The 18,019-nt window shown below is 40.8% G+C and overlaps 1 protein-coding gene across 3 annotated transcripts in view; it reads right to left on the bottom strand.

Moving 5' to 3' along the window:
- Positions 1–319: 319 nt before the first annotated feature.
- Positions 320–18,019, bottom strand: part of LOC138197290 (chemokine-like protein TAFA-1) — a 105,237-nt gene continuing 87,537 nt past the window's right edge. Inside the window, exons 4-6 of one of the 3 annotated variants that reach the window (XR_011178194.1) lie at positions 8,539–8,663; positions 6,435–6,526; positions 320–1,667 (exon numbers count right to left, since the gene is read on the bottom strand). Coding sequence is in view for 1 of the 3 variants with exons in the window: in XM_069148131.1 (XP_069004232.1) it covers positions 1,650–1,667; positions 8,539–8,663 (143 nt within the window). In the remaining 2 variants the exon portion in view is untranslated. Of the gene's footprint in view, positions 1,668–4,103; positions 5,253–6,434; positions 6,527–8,538; positions 8,664–18,019 lie in introns of those variants that run through there. The other 2 variants (XR_011178197.1, XM_069148131.1) reach the window with 2 other exon arrangements.

Raw genomic sequence — 18,019 nt, 5'->3', positions numbered from 1 at the left:
ATAAATGAAGCATCACAGATTCGTTTGTGATTACTGCCGTGTGTGTGTGTGTGTGTGTGTGTGTGTGTGTGTGTGTGTGTGTGTGTGTGTGTGTGTGTGTGTGTGTGTGTGTACCCGTAAGTCATTTTCATACTCGTATTGTGCCGTTGTTGATTGCTTGTTTAGTCAAGCAAAATAAAAAGTCTGCTCACAATGTTAACATGTAATATAAATGAAACTCTGACAAGATCTTCCACCCACATATTACAACATATCAAATAGTGATAAGAGGAACATTTTCAAAATATCATCACCACATGGAGAAAGGGGAGACAGCATATCAGTATAGAAAACCATTTTTATTTCTCTTAAGGCTGTCCTGTAATGTACTTATATCTACTGGGGGATAACTATGTTTCTCCATTGTGACTAATACGTTCTCACTGTCATTTTGAATAAATCCTCTCTCTGGTGTGTGAGAAGGAGATGCATATAATCACTCTCCACAGCAGAAAGTGACACTAACTGTCTGTTTATGGTCCGAGTTTTTTTTCTGCCTCTGTTCAAAGGCCCGGCTATATCAGAGTGGAAAAGGTCAAGGGTTGTTTGTTAGTGCTGCTTTCTTTTGTGAGGCAGTTCTATACAGTGTTTTCCTCATCTTTACAGAAACTACAAGCATCTGGCTTTACCCAACAACATCGCTGAATGACAAAAGTGACCAGAACTTATTTTTACGATTCCGTTGTGGCTTTTCCCGATGCAAGCATACACTGCCAAAACACACACTGTATTGGGACAACAGCCACTGGATTATGTTCAGGGGCTAATCAGTATGCCACCATGGGGGTTGAGCTCCTAACAGAGTCTTTAATGTATTTCTCAGCTTCTTGGATCTGTCCTCTTATATGTAATGTATTTATATATGTGAATATATACACAAATTATCTTACATACAAAGAAAAGAAGTGCACATGAATTTACATGTTATGCCCACCGATAAAAGTCAAAATGTCCATTGTAGAGAATGAAGGTGAGGCCATGAGGGTGAAGCCTAAAGCCTCTCAAAGATTCTTTGTTTGACTCATTAGGCTGCTCGTGGACGCACTTACTCAAAATCCAGAGGTTTTCCAGCTAAATCTCCTCCATGTAGTCACAGCAAAACCATAAGGCTCAGGTAGCGAGTCAAATACAAACGCCTCCCGCACAGAAATAATACGATATCGAGGTAATTTCCCGCGGTTGTGTCCTCATTTCTGTGGATCCCATGTTCACATATATGTAGGCTCCTCACCTTCGGGCAGGCAGGGAGAATGTCTTCAAATATTGTTTTAGCAACCTCTAAATAACCCCTACAAAGCTGGTTCAGTTTTTTTTAGGGGGAGACAGAGCGAGGGGAGTGGAGAGGGAGTAGGTCGGAAACTGGCCACAGCTGTGAGGAAGAGGAGAGTCACCAACATGGGGCTCATTGATCAAACAGAGGATTAGTCTGGTTTCAAATCCTTGGCACCACGCGAGAAAAGCTGTTTTATCTGGGTGGATATCCTTTCTGTGGTCCCAGGTAATCCAGTCAGTAGTCGTGGATGTAATAGTTTTAGTCCATTCAGTGGGAAGAGAAAAAGGGTACGTGAGGGGAAGAGCCTGGCGCTCAGCCCTGCAATGGGTGCTCTCTGTTAGGTCCTGGGATGAATCTGCAACACAGGAGGAAGAGAAGAGGAGAGAAAACACACATACAAATTGAACAGATTGAACAAAGGCAGACACGTGTGTGAGGATTAGACCCCGAGGATATGCTTCATTCGCACGTTTTAAAAACAAGGGGAGTCTTTTGAACTGCCGAGGCTTTGTACAGCCCCGTCTCCCCTCCCGGTTCACACTGCTACTAAAAACAGCTTATGAGTGGAAGCCATGCCGAAAATGAAGGTGTGTTTGGCATTTATAGGTTTACCGGTATATCAGTAAAACTACAAAGGAATCCTGGTGTGTTTCCATGCTGTGTAAATCTAAAATGACCGATTTTTTACTTAATCTCAGACTATTTTAGCACCCCTACCCCTCATCCCCACCCAAGCCTGCTCAACCTCCTTCATACTAAGTCAGCCAATCACAGCTGAGGACTTTCCTCCAACCTGATAATATGACTTTGGCTTCATTAAATGGGTTCGGGGGCCCCACTGTGTAGTCTGAGCTCTCTCTCCGTGACACTGGTTCACGGACTCTCATTCAGCCTCAGTTGCAGACCTGGACATATTTCAATGGTCCATTGTGCAGCCTTGAGACCGCTGTTGAATGTCCTGCTTTTCAGCATTCCGCTCAACCGGAAGCTCAATAATAACTGTGCATGATGTCTGCAACAGTTAAAGTTGTCGAGTTGCTTGCCCTCTTGTAATGTCTGTGCAACAAAAGCGTGGAAGTGTGTCGTCGTGTTTTCCAGGTATTTTACTGCTTTAGAAGGACGCAATCTGAGGTTCTGTGCACACTGTGGGGCCAATTAGAAATCCCTTAATCCTGGTCAACAAAGTAATACAGTCATGACATTTCCAGCAGGCTTGGCAGGTGGTAGCCAGGTGTGCGGATTTGATTTTGGAGAGTGCTGCGTGGAAAGCTGTAGTACATAGTCTCAGAGCTCCAGTATGTTCAACATGCTCAAGCCAAATGATTTTATTGGCCATGTCTTTCTGTGGGTAGAGATTATGCTTCAGAGAATGATGAGAGCAGCTGCAGACCCAACATTTGAGTGCCTGAGAAAATATATTGCAGTGCAGTCATACCGGCTGCTAAAATTTTTTTTAGCAAGTCATTATTACATTTTTGTGTATCTGAACAAATGTGTTAAAACGCCAGAGAAGTCATACAATAACACAAAAGAACTAACTAATCAAGGCAGCGTTGGACCAACAACTGTCCTACAAGGTAAAATTACTGTTTTTGTCGAGGAAGCTTGGAGGCTTTGAAAAGAGCGGTTACAGAGGAAGTGAAGTAGGAGGTAAAAAGGTGCCCCAAAACTGAGCTCTCAGAACTTGATGGTACTTTATCTAAGAGTTCTTAGAACTGTGCACAACTTCCTCCGGTCTTAAAAAGCCTAATGCAGGGTGTAAATGCACACAGAACGCATTATCGTAATGCAAGGTCACCTTTTTAAAACAGGTGTAAATACAGGATCAGAGGTCAGTATCCAGATACAGATAGCATGGTAATATCAGGTGTTAATGAGGGAAAAATGTTTCCTCAAATCCCAAATATAGGACTGCACAACTTTTACAAGGTTTTGTGTTGACAAATTTAAGGATCTTATTCAAAGATGCTGATATTAGAAAGCTCCAGAAAAAAGGAAAGTATTGGCTGAGATCAAATGACATTTTAAAGCAGCTGTCCAACAGATCTATGATAGAGTAGTACTGGTTTATTCACCTTGATGACTACATCATGTCAGTTTAAGTTGCTGCACTTCTGGATGCTTTTAAAGGCTGCTGAGAGTTAACGCTTTTCCTCTTGATTTTATCACAGCGTCTTTCTCTGTAAAGATTTGCTCTTTTCTCCCATAATCCTTTACACAGTAATCCTCTGGGCTCATCTGTCCAGCATTTGCATCTGTGTCATCTGCACCATCTGGCAACATATAAAAATTACCTCTGCCAGAATACAAGAAAAAGTAACAGGTTACACATTGAGGATCACCCTCCCATCTCAGACACAATTCACCAGAGGTTTGTTAGCAGAGAAGAGGGGTTGTATGCAAATGTTGTCATTTCAATCCACATGCATGTGAGAGTGACTAAAAGTGTCCTCTATTTTTTTTTTTTTTTTTTTTTGTCCTCTTCAAATGAGCAGTGCAGCAGGTAGCAGCGGATTGCTCAAGTATTTCTTGCCTGTCCCATCTTTTGCTGGCAACTTAGCTGTCTGCATTCTAATTTGCTGGCCGCATTAAACTGCAATTTACTCAGACTTCAGTTAGTAAAAGCACCCAAGGACAATTGCCTTAGCAAAAGGATTTAGTGCAAACACAGCCTACCCTTTTCCCCCTTTCTTGTTTAGGGCTGAACAAATCAATCATGCCAGCTGAGAAAAACCTCTTCAAACAGCACTAAAGAGCACCCTCTAAAAACAGAAGACTCCAGACAACAAAATACATCAAGACCAATTTAATGTGACATTGACAATGGAAAAAGAAAAGAAAATGAGTATGTAGCACTTGGAATGAACTCCTTCACCCGAAACCTGTATAAATATGTCATAAGGATGACAATTTGGGCACTTTTGGTAGTCTGGTTTGCATCCGTCAGCTTAGAGTCTCATACTTTAAGGGAACATTGCTCATTATTATTTATCTCAAACAGCACACTGTTAACTGTTTGTGCACAATTTTCTGTTTGTCGCCATGATGACATTATACAGGGACGAAGGAGAAGTGTTGTCAAGCACAGAGGTGGAACAGATCATTCCTGGGTGGAGTTGAACTATATGTGGCACGGCCGTTTTGGAGTTCATTTTCATCAACTGCAAAGTGCGGTCTCCCGATTTGACAAATTAGACGGTGATGCATCTGCTGGCAGGTCACTTTTTGCTCTCAAGACTGTCTTACAGATGGGCTACATCATGTCACAGTGTGTTATTTAGCTTGAAAAAGTGCCCCCTGGTCCTTTTAATAAGGGACATGTGGTTCTCTGAACAGCAAGTAAATCATGTCACACTAGCAGGAGAAGAAGCACACTGTAAAGTGTGAGAGATGGTGGTGTAAAAGGCCTGATCCACCTAAATTCAATGCTTTGCACTTGCTCATCTGACACACTCAATGGTGGAATTTCTTGATCCTTCTAGTTAAAACAACTACTGTACATAAATAAGTGGTTACGATACAATATGAAATAATAATAATAAAAAAAAAGCCATTCAAATTCATGGAATGCCTGAGCAAGGTTGTATCATCACATTCCTGCCTTGATGCTGACAACATATTCATATTTACCCTTGGTCTCTAACAGTAATGTTACCAAATGAACAGTTTTTGTTTCACTGTCATCAAAAGGGCAGAAGAATGAGCAAGAGAAAAGATGCTTTTATTACAGCCTCTGTCATTCTGCCCGTCTCTGTTAAGGAGTATAATTGTTCAGAGGGAGCAGAAAAGGATTGATCTAGCCAGTGGAGCGGGTAATACAGTTCTATGATGGGCGAGTGTTTTGGAAGGTGCTCCCCAGCCTCGCTCTCACTGGGACCTCCACAAACAAAAGGGCCTGCCTTGTCTGTTGATACAGAACAGGCAATGAAGGGCTCCCTCTCTGAAACACATAAAGAAAAGAAAAGAAGAAACATGGGTGTCAGCAGGCTTCTGGCTTCGCTCGGCTTCTTACTTTTCATGCCAATTTTTGTAAAAGATGGTGATGAAGTCTGAATGTGGCTGAACAGGTACCTTTGCCGGCCTAATTGTGTTTCACTGGCACTTTTCAGAGCTAAATGAAAAACCTGAAGGTGAAATGATTGAAAATGTAAAAAGAAAATGACAACAACAAAAACAACAGTACCGTGTTGTGGGTTTGCTGGCTTGTGACGGAACAAATACAAATGAGGCAATTTGGCTTGAGAGGCAGGTGAATGAGGAATGTTGATTAAAAAAGACAGCAGAGTGCAGGATAAAAGGCCTTTCATGTAGTCTGTGGGCTATGCTGTGTGCTGATAGCTGCTTCAACAAGACCCTCAGAGGGGGGATCAGGATATCAAGTGGCCTCTGATAAGAAGCCACACAACGAAAAGGGAAGAGGCCTGCCTGACAGTCTCACTTGTGCACACATGAGTGTACACGTACAAACACAGACATATCAAACACATCAAACATGTGCGTGCATACACAACTAGGAGGACACACACAGAGAGGAGCAAGTGGCATGTCACAGATTAGTGCCTAATGGGATTGGCAGACCAGTGCAAGGCACTGTAATCAAACACACACAGAGGCTGACAAAAACAGGACATGGAACAAAGGAGGCAATGAAAGGAAGAGGGACTGATCCTGCCATTACACTCTGATCACAGACAGCAGGGCTCTGTTAAGGGGTGGACCTGGCTCTGTGTGTACGTTTCATTTACAGTACTCCATGAGTGTGTTGCTACAGTATGCTGTATGTATGCGCACGTTTACCCATCGCTACACTCCACATTTTAGTAATATTCACCACTGTTTCTGTGCAAAATGCAGCAACTTATTATTTATGAGTACGCTGCCCATGCTGGTTGATAAATATTTACAGTGGGTGATGGTGCGATCAGTATTTGTGTCACGCCTGCCTAATCATGCACAGCATGTAAACACACACTTGATTATTTCGCAGTGAGTATTTAGGTTAATGGGAAGTCATTGAACATGAGTTGGTCCCACTCCTACTGCCCGACACTCAAGCACACACAGTGACGTGAAAGAGAGACGGGAAAACAAAAAGGAAGAACAGCTTAAGAAAAAGACTAACCTTTACAGAAGCAAGAATGCAGCTCAATTTCTGTTGATGCATCCTCTGCATTTTGCTTCCGGAAGCTAAAAAGGGGAGTATGGCTGGGTGTTCTGCAAAGAGAGGGTCAAGAAAAAAGGACACGTGTATATTGGGTGGAAAAGCAGCTTCAGGCCTGACCTTTCGGCCCTCTTCTCTTAAGATTTTGACCAGAGCCATTTTACTGTATTGCTTTTTCTCCTTTTGTGTACAGGAATTTATAATCTTGATTTATGCTTTTTAAGAGAATACGAAAAGATAATTTGTCTAAGACAATCATCATTTCAAGTTTACTTCTTTCAAATTGTGCAAAGGACTGAAATGAGAATTAGAGATGCATTCTTTAGAGTGAACCAAGTACTGCACCTTACCTTGACAGGCTGGCAGTACCCCATTCGATCACCTTCTTTCTGAAATTTTCAAGTCTGCAGTGGCTGTGAGAGGCCCCACTGAAAGCTTTATGTCTATCTGCTGGCATATAAATCTACAGAACAACCTTGCGAAGCCCCATGCGGTCTAACCTTCACTAGCTGTTCCCTGCTTCCCTACCATCACATTAGTCTCTGCTTCTATTCAAAGTCATTGTCACCAAGCCCTGGAAGGGAGGGAGGGGGTCAATTAAGTGAATACAAATCAGGTGATCAACCTGTCACAAAGTGTTGGACCGCTGGCTTCGAGGACTTAACTCCCTTCATTATTTTTGCATGCTGTATTCGGAGTCGGTTTACAGAAGCTGAAAGGCAGTGCAGAAGCAGAGTGGCTGTTAACTTTATCTCTGAGAGGAGTGTGGCCTGAGGCAGAGCCCACCTGTTTGTTTACAGCCTGCTTTGTATTTGTTCTTTCCTACTATGGGTCCTTAGATAGGTTGTTTACACCGAACAGAATCGACCTTGTTATACAGAGAGCACAGACGGGCCTTCTGATTAATCTCTATATCGTTTGATTTATGCACATTCTTTTTACATACAGGTTTCACTCTGTCAAGGTTTCATTAATCAATGACAGCAGAAGCAGGCTGTTGGTAGGCACGTTTTGTTAAATAATTGTATTCACTGCTCAAATACAGCTTCTTGGTGTAATGATTTCATTATTTACAAGTCCAACTGAAAGGTTACAGTTTAAAGTGATAATTGTTCTGGCAATCTAGGCATTTATTGTTTGGAAATGTTGTGAGTGCTGTAGTACATGTATGGATATGTACAGTATGTAAATGTCTGTGTGTTAAGGTTAAAGGTGCGCAAGCAGTACAGAACAATGCATATGCATGTATTGTACGAGGGACAATCAAAAAAGCAGAGCAAGGCGAAGCAATAACATTTGTGGGTACGTTTTCTAAGTTACATCGCTTAATCAACGTCAGCACCTGTTACACTGTTTTTTTTTTAACCACTGGTACGTGTGCGTTTGCAATTTTACCATGAACGAGAAACTTGAGCAGAGAGATCACATCAAATTTTGTGTCGAAGATTTGGGGAACAGTAAGAAGTCACAGGGAGTAGTAGTTGTAGACATACTACATGCAATAGTACATACTTAGGGTAGCTGCAGTACATACTAAAAGTTAAAAGAAAAAGTATGCAATTTGGAACGCAGCTAAAGTAAACCCACCTGGTTGGGCTTCTGACCTGATGAGCTTTCTTTGGTATCTAGCATGGATATTCTACCCATCCTGAAACACGAATGATACATTAAAAACACCTCGCCCAGGTTATTGCTTCATTTTTGTAGACAGTCTGAAACCTTCCATGGGTGTCTGTTGCCAATTTCACGAGTTTAAAAGTTTGATGTGCACACTGATCAAGTCCACTGACAAATTGCAAATGTGCTTGTACCAGTGGTCATAAAAATGCGTGCAACTCGGGTGCTGATGTTGATCAAGCGATGCAACTTGGAATACTTACTCCCAAAGGTTATTGCTTCCCCCTTCTCCGTGCACACCTCGTGCTGCGCTCCTCTCGTGTGCAACAGGAACAGACTTGGAATATTTTGATTGCACCTCGTACATGTACAAGTGCATCCGTGCTATGACTCTAGATGTGTGCATGCAGGTAGATGCATTTGCCTTCAGGTGTGAGTGAGAGCTCACCCTTGTGGTCTTGATCTTGTTCCCAGAGGAGCACATCCATCCAGAGTTGTCAGGTAGAGTCTTACACTCTTCTCCCTCCAGACATGGTTCCATCTCACACCACCATTTCCCAATTACAATGGATGCTGCGGAAGAGGAGCGCAGATTCATTACAAATGGTTAGTTTATTACACAGATGCACGCAAGTGGCAGAAGAATGCAATGAAAAGCTGCAAATTCAGTACATAAAATGGAAGAAAATAAAAGAGCATTTAAGTAAATAGTAATGATAGAATTTACAAACATGAGGAGAAGAGTTGGTGGAATCACACATGGAGAAACCTCCCACACACATATATATATATTTTGTATGAGCAGGTATGCACAGACGCCTGTGCATACGTGCGCATACGTGCATATGCAGAGATTGTGATAATCTCCAGAGGAACACCCAGCTGTGCCTCAAAAATGACTGTTTTTCCTCCTCTTCAGCCTCAGAGCAATTGAATCATTGTAGCATGGGTACTTTTGGTGCTGACAATAATGTCTTGTACCAACAGAAATTAATCATTATTTTGTTTTGATATAGCTACATTGCATGTAGGGGAGCAATCTAATTTTTAATCAAAACAAATTGCCTCTCATTAACATCTACTGAATTCTTCCTGCAGCTATTTGACAAAAACAAATATGTTCTCCTCATCTCATCAAGATATTCCCCTCCCTGTTTCTCTTATTGTTTGTGTAATTAGGTGTGTGTCTGCATGTGCTGGCATGTATGTTCTTAAAAAAACAATAAAATATAAAAATGTAGTTGATATATTAAAAATATACCAGAAAACACCTTTCATCATGGGACTCATCCCTTAAGAAAAATCTTTCACATATAATCTACAAGTTTATTAAATACATAAACTTTGCTCACCGAGATGTTCTACTCCTAATTAACTTTCCACAGGCAATGTATATATTATACAAAGGCAAACCACCCTCTTCTACGCTGGGTGTCTGCCCTTGTGAGATTGAGTATTATCCCATTTATACCATGGCCACTGGCCAACAAAATGCCATATATAATCAAAGTGAAAATATAAGTCAGGTTTTTTTTATACATAAAGCTAGTTCTGACATTGTTTTTTGTTTTTAACATCATAATATATAGTTTTTAAGCATCTACCAGGCTTACAGATTCTCCCAAATAAGACACACTTCAAATTCTATATATGTGGCTTATAAATAAGCTATTTATCAATTTTTTGGGATTGTTGTTGGTGGTTACACAAATAACTCTCCTGGCGAGGCTCAGCTGTTGCTGTATTTACAGAAACTTTTAATACTGAGGCATTAATTTAGACAGGCAAGAAAACACCTACGTCATCGTAAACTTTTTGGTAACTAAAATCTAATCCTTCCAACCAACTCATTGTATTTTATACATTTTTCTTCTATTTTTTTTTTGTTGTAAAATTTAGATGTCTCTTACTTTTATTAGATTAAATGCACATCACAAATCTAAACCATCCCTTCAAAGTGAATTCTGACTTGTTTATTAACCATGATGTTTGGAAAAAAAAAAAAATTCACTCTCCTCTATTTGAGCTTCCAGACAGTCAACGTGAAAAGTTCAAAGCAGTTTGATGAGCCATCTCTTCCCCAACCGATTTTTTTTTCAGCATCTTATATATTTTCTTAAATTTGTCATTTAAATCTGCAAAGAGCATCTTTCCTTTCATCATGTTGACATAAAGAGGATGTGAAGGTCAAATTATTGTGTGAATGCAATGAGTTCAACCAGTATCATTTCATTTTCTGAACCCTTTTCCTGAACCATTTGTGAAAAATATCTTTTATCCTCCAGCATGTGTTGCCAAGGTTACAGACCAACCACCAATCAATTTTGAACATGAGCAGCAGGCCGTCTACAGCTGATGGAAGAAGAATGTTAAAAGTGCAATCCCTGACAGCACAGAGCGGGTTGCTGTTTAGTCTGAATGAACACCAGAGAAAAACTAGATGACTTCCACACCCACTGCTGCTCACTGAACTCGCTTCGTTTCGTTACTTCCTGCTTCACTTTTGAGCACCAAGGATACTGGATGCCAGAGTGAGAGCTTCCACTAACCAGCTGTGAACCCGCCCTTTGGCTTCCCCAATGGCTGTTTACCTTATCCACTAATTACATGTTAGTCCATCATCTACTGCACTCTTCCCCTTGTCTTTTTTCTCCACGTTTCCTCCTCCATGGGCTGAATGTGCATTTCACATCTCTAATCATGTTTACAATGAGCTGTGTTTTAGCTACTGTATGCAGGAAGTTCTCATTAGGTGGCAAATTGTGATGAAGCTTGAGGAGATGTGTTTAATCAGTTCTATTGAGCGACGGTGATGTGCTCTGTGCTGCCACTCCATTCAGCCTCCTCCTCTCACTTCTGAGAGTGAGGTGGAACCAAGGAGTTGTTTTTCATCATACCACCACCCGAGGAGGATTTATATCCAACAATGTGAATGCTGAGTTCACTTGAAATTGAAAAACGGGAATGTAGTACCTGCAAAACAAAAATCAATTCCTTCAAATGGAACCAGAAAGAACGCAGGAATAGAGAGAAAAGGAAGCAGAAATGAGACGAAAAAGCTGCCTCACGAGAGACGCTTTGCATGAAAGTTGAATGATATTTACTTTTACTTCACAGAAGGGAATTCACATCATCCTTTCTGCTCTGAGAGGTGTTCACATGAAGCAAAGCACATTTATACAAGCGCGGTCTAAATAAAGCCAGAATTAAATGGGTCTGGGGAGTTCCTGGCAGAATTATTTATTTTTCACTTTCAGTTTCGTTGATGACTAATATAACATTTTCTGTGTGAAGTTTTTAATTAAGGAAGAGCCAGAATATCCGATGGTTGTTCTACAGTCCATATCTCAGTCTTGATTATTGATTTTTGTTAGCTTTGAATTGATAGCATAATTCTGTAGTTTGTTTTGTTTGTTAAAGTGTATTGAAGTGCATTTTCAAATAGCTATCAGTTTTTTGAATGTGTATAACTTTCATATAAACCAACATTTCAAGAGTGCAGCAGGGTTACACTGTGGTTAGAGCTACTAACAGTATGTTATTGGAGCAAATCAGGTGAAAATCATCATCTGAACTAAGGAACACTGAATCATCCGAGGCCTTTGTGTTTCCACACACATTCATTTTGCCATCTTGGTCCACCATCTGTTTGTTTGTGTATGTTTGTTTGCTTTATTGTAAGCTCTTTGAATGCTTCCTGTAAGATGTATGCTTTTAATCAGTCCCTGCAGGAAATCTTGTGATTGCAATAATTAACGCAAATTAAAGCAAACTCTGCCATTTTTGTGAGAGCTTGCAATTTTTTTAAATTTCAACGATTTTTCCGCAAACAATGTCGTTAGCAGAAGCTGTGCTGAGAGTATTAGGGCATAAAGTAAGTATTTTCAGACAAAACTCGCTTTATTAACACAAATAACTCCTCATATACAATCAGTACGGCTCTCCTCCTTTCATCTCCTCATCAAAACAAAGTCCGTGCACCGTAGGAAACCGGAACAAGTGTAAAAACCAGAAGGTTTGTGGGAAAAGTGGTATTCACAATAACATTTTCTGTTGAAATGCTTATTATCAATGGAAGTGATTACATACTGTACGCTACAGAAAATGCATACATGCATCAAGTTGTAAGAGACTGCACTTTGTTTTTGTGAAGACAGTAGGCCTGTGTTGAATAAACATGAATTAAACAGCATCTAAAGCTCTTATTTTGTCTGCTGATGTAGTCATTGTATTCTATATTACCATCACAGACTGTCGGTTCTATAAAGCTGCGTCACTTTTATAATATATGTTTGTAACTTTTCATCCCATGGTTCTCTAAGTTCAATAAATAAATTAAAAAAAGATTGTAACTAAAATATTTCTGTGATGCGCAGCATGATTATTATCACAGGACGTGATTACATATTAATTCTTTTCAGGTAGTGCTGAAAAAAAAATCTTTCTTTCTGAATGTCCTGCAATTTTACAAAAAAATATATCGTGGAGGGACTGTTTAATGCTTAAATTTGTGTTTTTTTCACTCAAGTTCTGTATTTTTACAGGTCTTTAAATATGTCAGGTGGGGATCTCTTAAACTTAAAAATGCATTACTGCATGGTGACTTATTCGATGTCTCACGCATTATGTCGTGATACGTAAAGCTGCCTTTTTCAAGTGTTTTATAGAAGGTGTGAAAGCTACATTCATGTTTAAGTAGCCCTCACAACTCCTCAGCTTAAAAATGAAATATCCTGCCAGAATGTTTACCTCTTGTTATCTGCATATTATGCTCACAAGATCAAAGACAGGTTCCCAGTGTCTTGACACATTGCAACCAGCAAGCCAAAACATTTAAGCATCCAGATATTGTTATACTCGAGTCGGGCTGCAGGCTCGTGTTAAATATATTGTCATAGTACTTTCCCAGCACAGAGCAGCAGATGTGGATAATTAACTGTATTTCTTAAAAAAGGCACTTTATCCCAACCCTAATTAATATCTTGGCGACTACCCACCTTGTACTAAAAGTAAAACTTTAATGAGCAGTGATTTGATTTGAAATGCATCTTATAAATATTCAAACTTAAATTTGATCTTTGCCTTAAATATTTGTTTCAGTAGAAGACATCAGGTCAATCTAAGAAATCTCGACGCCGCACTGTTAAAGGACACATTTTTCTGACGGCTACAAGGAGAGAAAAATCAGACAGAGTAGAGCTTAATGGGAACACAGACACTTCATGTTCCCGGCTATACCCGGGCCAGGACATTTGACTTTGACCTTGACCACTGGAGAAGAGCCATCTCTGGGCTGGGATCCATGCATCACTCTCTGGTGACCACTGACCTCTAACAGTCGTTTTACTGAACTGCTCCCTGTGCAGTCGTCAGCATAGAGGGTATAACCTTTGTTCCAACATCAGCAAACTTTACACCTCCTCTGAGTCTGCAGGGAAGTGAAGGCGGCTTACACTGGACCAAAGTCCTAAATCCCACTTTAGGCTGACTATTAATATTTAGATCCATATTTTTACAACACGAATCAACACAATACTCACGCGTTACCATAACGTAGCTGCTGTACACTGTCAAAGATGACAGATGGACTCTGGATCATCAGCAAACAAGGAATAGATGGGAGTTTGAATCAAGATGTTAGCCATGTAGCAGGCTGGAGTCTTTTGCTTTGACGGACAAACAACCGAGAGTAGGACTTGAATTGATTGAAAAACATGAAGCGATGGACCTTTTTACAAGTGCATCTGTCAGATCACTGGTGAGCGGGTTCTGTGATGGATTGAACTCGCTGACACGTCCCTGCCAGGTAGCAGAATGTTTGAACACCTTGGCGAAGAAGGAGGAGAATTGATCTCTGTCTGTGTCAAAATGTTAATATGTGTCTGTGTGCTCAACGAATAGTTGATGTTTTTTAACTTGGAGCGGACGCACAGCGCTCGGCAGACTTTAAATTAATCACAGCATAAAGATAGCTTTCCAATCATGTCAGCTGTTGTGTCTGCATTCTGATGACTCATTTAAATCACCTTCAGTCAAGATCTGGGTCAGAAAGCAATCCCGCATTAAGTTCTCATACCATTTTATTTTGTTACACTTATAGTTTGGGATGCAGGATTGATGCCATTAACAACCAGCTTCACTTCATCTTAGAGAAGTGGTCTGCAGGTGCCCTGGATACTCGGTTAAAAAAATAAATGGTCAATCTATCATCTAATAAATCATCATGTTAGTAAGCAGTCTATGAAGTGATCCTCCTCTCATTTTACTGAAATAATTCTAGTGAACTGGTTGATTTAAAAAAAAAAAAAAAAAAAACAACCTTCAACTCTTAATTAGACAAAGGTATGAGTGCAAGCATTGTGTAACAGTAGTTAAGTACTTGAAGGGGTCGAAAGAGCACAGAGCAAATGAAGCAAGTGTATAATTACGGAAGGATTGAGACTTGGACCCCTGAACCAGAGGTCAGCTTCAGAGAATCATTATTCTGCGTTAATCTTTGCCCCCCTCACAAGAGAGAGAGAGCCGAGGTTTGATTAGATATTCAAAAAATATTGTTAGGCTTTCTAATCAGCTTTTCTGAATTTCTGAACTTGTAATGGACACCCTGCTATCTGGAGACCTAAAAAAGAGCTCCTCTGTTTTCATTTGATGATTTTCAGTGCAGTCTTTGAATTCAAATTAATTCTCATAAATGCCACAAAAGTGTTTTCCACTATACCTCCGATTTAATTCAGGTGAAACTGGAATACACAGCTATACATACAAACTAGGCAATTTATCGGTTGGGTGATATTGGTCTATTACAGGTACTGTATATTATTATGAGTAATATATTGTCTGATGTGAGATTTATTTTTTTTCGGAACTTAATGCAGAAAACAATCTTTGGGGTAAATAAGAAAAGGTTGTATATGTGTTTTTGTTTAATTTATAGTTATTTATAATTATTACAATCCCAGTGAAGTTCACTATTTCAGTACACTGATGGCATTTTGGAAAATAACGTTTATTGCTTAACAATCCAATACCCTGCTTCCATGACAGAGCTTTGGCACAAGTTTTTGATAACCACATTTCAATTCAGTTATTGACATCGGATTCAGTTTTCTTACTAATATTTGCAACAAGAAAACAGTATTAGTTGGTCTCAAATACAAATACTAGTTTCATATAATGTGATGATTCCTTTTTTGATTTTGATTTTATACACTTTATTAATCCCCGAGGGGAAATTTCTTCACTACAGCAGGGGGGCTCTCAGGGGGGAGATGCTGCAGCAGGCTGCCACTAGCGCGGCGCCAGGTAACCTGACCTGAAGTGCATGTTTTTGGATGATGGGAGGAAGCCGGAGAACCCAGAGAGAACCCACGCAAGCACAGGGAGAACATGCAAACTCTGCAAAGAAAGGCCCAGGACCGGATTCGAACCCGGAACCTTTTTTGCTGTGAGGTGACAGTGCTAACCACTGCACCACCGTGCCACCCATCTGTGTGTTCATTCTGACTATCTATGAGTTAGTGTTACTTTGGAGTTTGTGGTGCACTGTACTATATGGGCATTCGTCTATTAACAAATGAAAAATTACTGTCTTTGTTGTGTTGTTATTTACTTTCCTTTATGTGGGTACAAAAGCTGCTGTAGCTCCCACACAGCTGACATAGATCTGCTGTACGTACTGTATTTTTACTTCATCTCTCAACTAGTTGTGGACTTGTTACTCCAGTACTGAGAGCAGAAAGTAGATGTGATGTTGCTTTTAAAAAATAGAGAGAGGGGGTTGGAGAAAAAAGTAAAATTGAGGAGACCTTCCAGCTCCGGTTGAGGGTCAGATCCTCCCCTGACAGGTTAAAGGTTAGAGTGTAATCACGTTGTCAATGCTGTGGAAGCTCAGTGGGATGACAGTGACGGAGAAGAAAACCTGGTTCAATATCATTATCTTCAACTTTTCCAAAAACACAAACATCTTTTTTGACCCAGGAGGATTTCAGTGTTCAATTCTCGCCTTATGTCTGCTTGTCTGTTTTTCAGTAAAAGAAAGGAGTTATTGTTTTCGGTTGTACAGTATAATATGCTCTTCCTGTCATTCCCCTCAGGCAGGATCTGCAGCAGGTTTGTGTCTTGCCAACCACGTACAGTAGCAGGGGGCTGTGGAACAATAGAGAAGTGAGCTGTAGGGGGCCGAGGTTTTATAATAGGAAGATGGCATTGGCTCGGCTGTTCTTGGGTGTCATTAGCAGGTTTATTTTGCTGCAGCACGTACAAATCAGACAGGTATGTGGCCAAAGTTTTGTTTAAAAAGATTACAACAAGTCTCTAAAACCGAGTGATTTTTATCTTTAAGAGCGGGCTGCCCAAGTATAGCTTATGTATAGTATAGGCTGCGGCTCACAGATGCTGGTGATATTTACTACTGCGTAAACGGAGCAAAATTTTATTGTTTTAAAATTAAAATGCACTAGTGTGTAGCCAAAGTATCAAAGTTTGGTATTGAATAACAAGTTATTTTTCTATAGCAGATAGACTCGGAGCAGTACGGTCTGGGCCTTAAAAATATCAACGTTTGGTATCCAGCCCTGTCCAACAAGCAAGTACAGTAGTGAATGAACTCTCACTGATCATAGTTTTATTGAGAAAGAGACAGCAAAGAGATACTTTGTGAATATGGATGCGCTCTACCTTACTGCTGCCAATGATGAGACAATATTTTTTTAAATACCGTATCTTACGCCAGCATGCTTAGGAAATCCTTACTCTATTCATAATGTTTGACCAGTAATGTATGTGAAAAAAAGTGGAGCACTTGTTCCCCCCCCCCCCCCCCCCCCCCTCTCACGTATTGTCTTCCCCCTGGATGTATCCCAAATGTACCATGACAACCTGTCATGCTCTGCTCTACGCGCCTGCAGTCAAACAGAAGGGTTCATTCCCCACCAGTGATCAGCAGTGAGCGGGCATCTGTGTGTGTCTCATGGTGAAAGAGTTTACTGCTACAGCAGCTTCATGACAACACAAAGTGGTAGCATGCGTGCATATTAGCGCATCGGCATGCATGTGTTGCATATTTATGTGTCCATGTCCATATTGTGGCCGAGGGCTTACACGTCTCATACACGGGGATAAAGGCAGTGGTGCAGTGATGAGCACCTAATCTGAGAGCATGTGCTTGGTCCGGCGAGGCTGTAGAGATGTGAGCATTTGACTTGTTAAAAGGGATGTTCTTTACTTGAAGTCTCGTTGGCCCTGACAACTGGGACATAATTCTCCTGTTCAACGCTAATAATCAAATCCCACTATGAGGATAATCTGACAGCAGACCCCCACTGAGCATGACGCCTCGCAACGCAAGCTGTCGTCACATCCCCGTATATTAATAACAGCCAAAATAGTTACCAGTAGCAAGTGAAAAATAACCCCATGAGCCCCATATGCGCGAGTAAGTAAACACTCGACAATGGGCCTGATCTTCACTGTGTGCTTTGATGTTGGGGTTTGATGCTAATGAGCAATAATACAGCACGTCCTGGAGACTGCCTGTTTCTGCAAATTTGGCCAAAGATGAAGGAGTGTTCATTCCTCTAGGCCCTGTATGTGTGTCCAAACCAAATGACCTCTGAAGATATACTTTAGATTTGTTACATCAGAGCACTGGCTATTATTTATATAAATATTTTTTTTTGTGTGGGTACATAACCTGTGTATGGTATAGTGGCAGCAGGTGTCCCCCAGGGGGTGGCGAGATGAGCTGGGCTGCGGCATCGTTCCTCATCTGGACGGAACATTAATAACAGGGGGACCTGGGGAGAAAGCTCCATCTGGGCCAGGCTGGTGCACGAGTGAGGGGACAGACCACTGACTCCACAAGTCTATAATCCCTCACATGGTGCAACGGCAGCCTGCGGGGCTCCGTCGACAAACACACAACTTTCAGG

The sequence above is a fragment of the Embiotoca jacksoni genome, unplaced genomic scaffold (genome assembly GCF_022577435.1).
Source record: "Embiotoca jacksoni isolate LCO1_2020_lvr unplaced genomic scaffold, fEmbJac1.0.p SCAF_1, whole genome shotgun sequence".
Lineage (NCBI taxonomy): Eukaryota > Metazoa > Chordata > Actinopteri > Embiotocidae > Embiotoca > Embiotoca jacksoni.
Note: the sequence above shows the minus strand (reverse complement) of the source record. Positions and strands in the feature narration are given on the sequence as shown.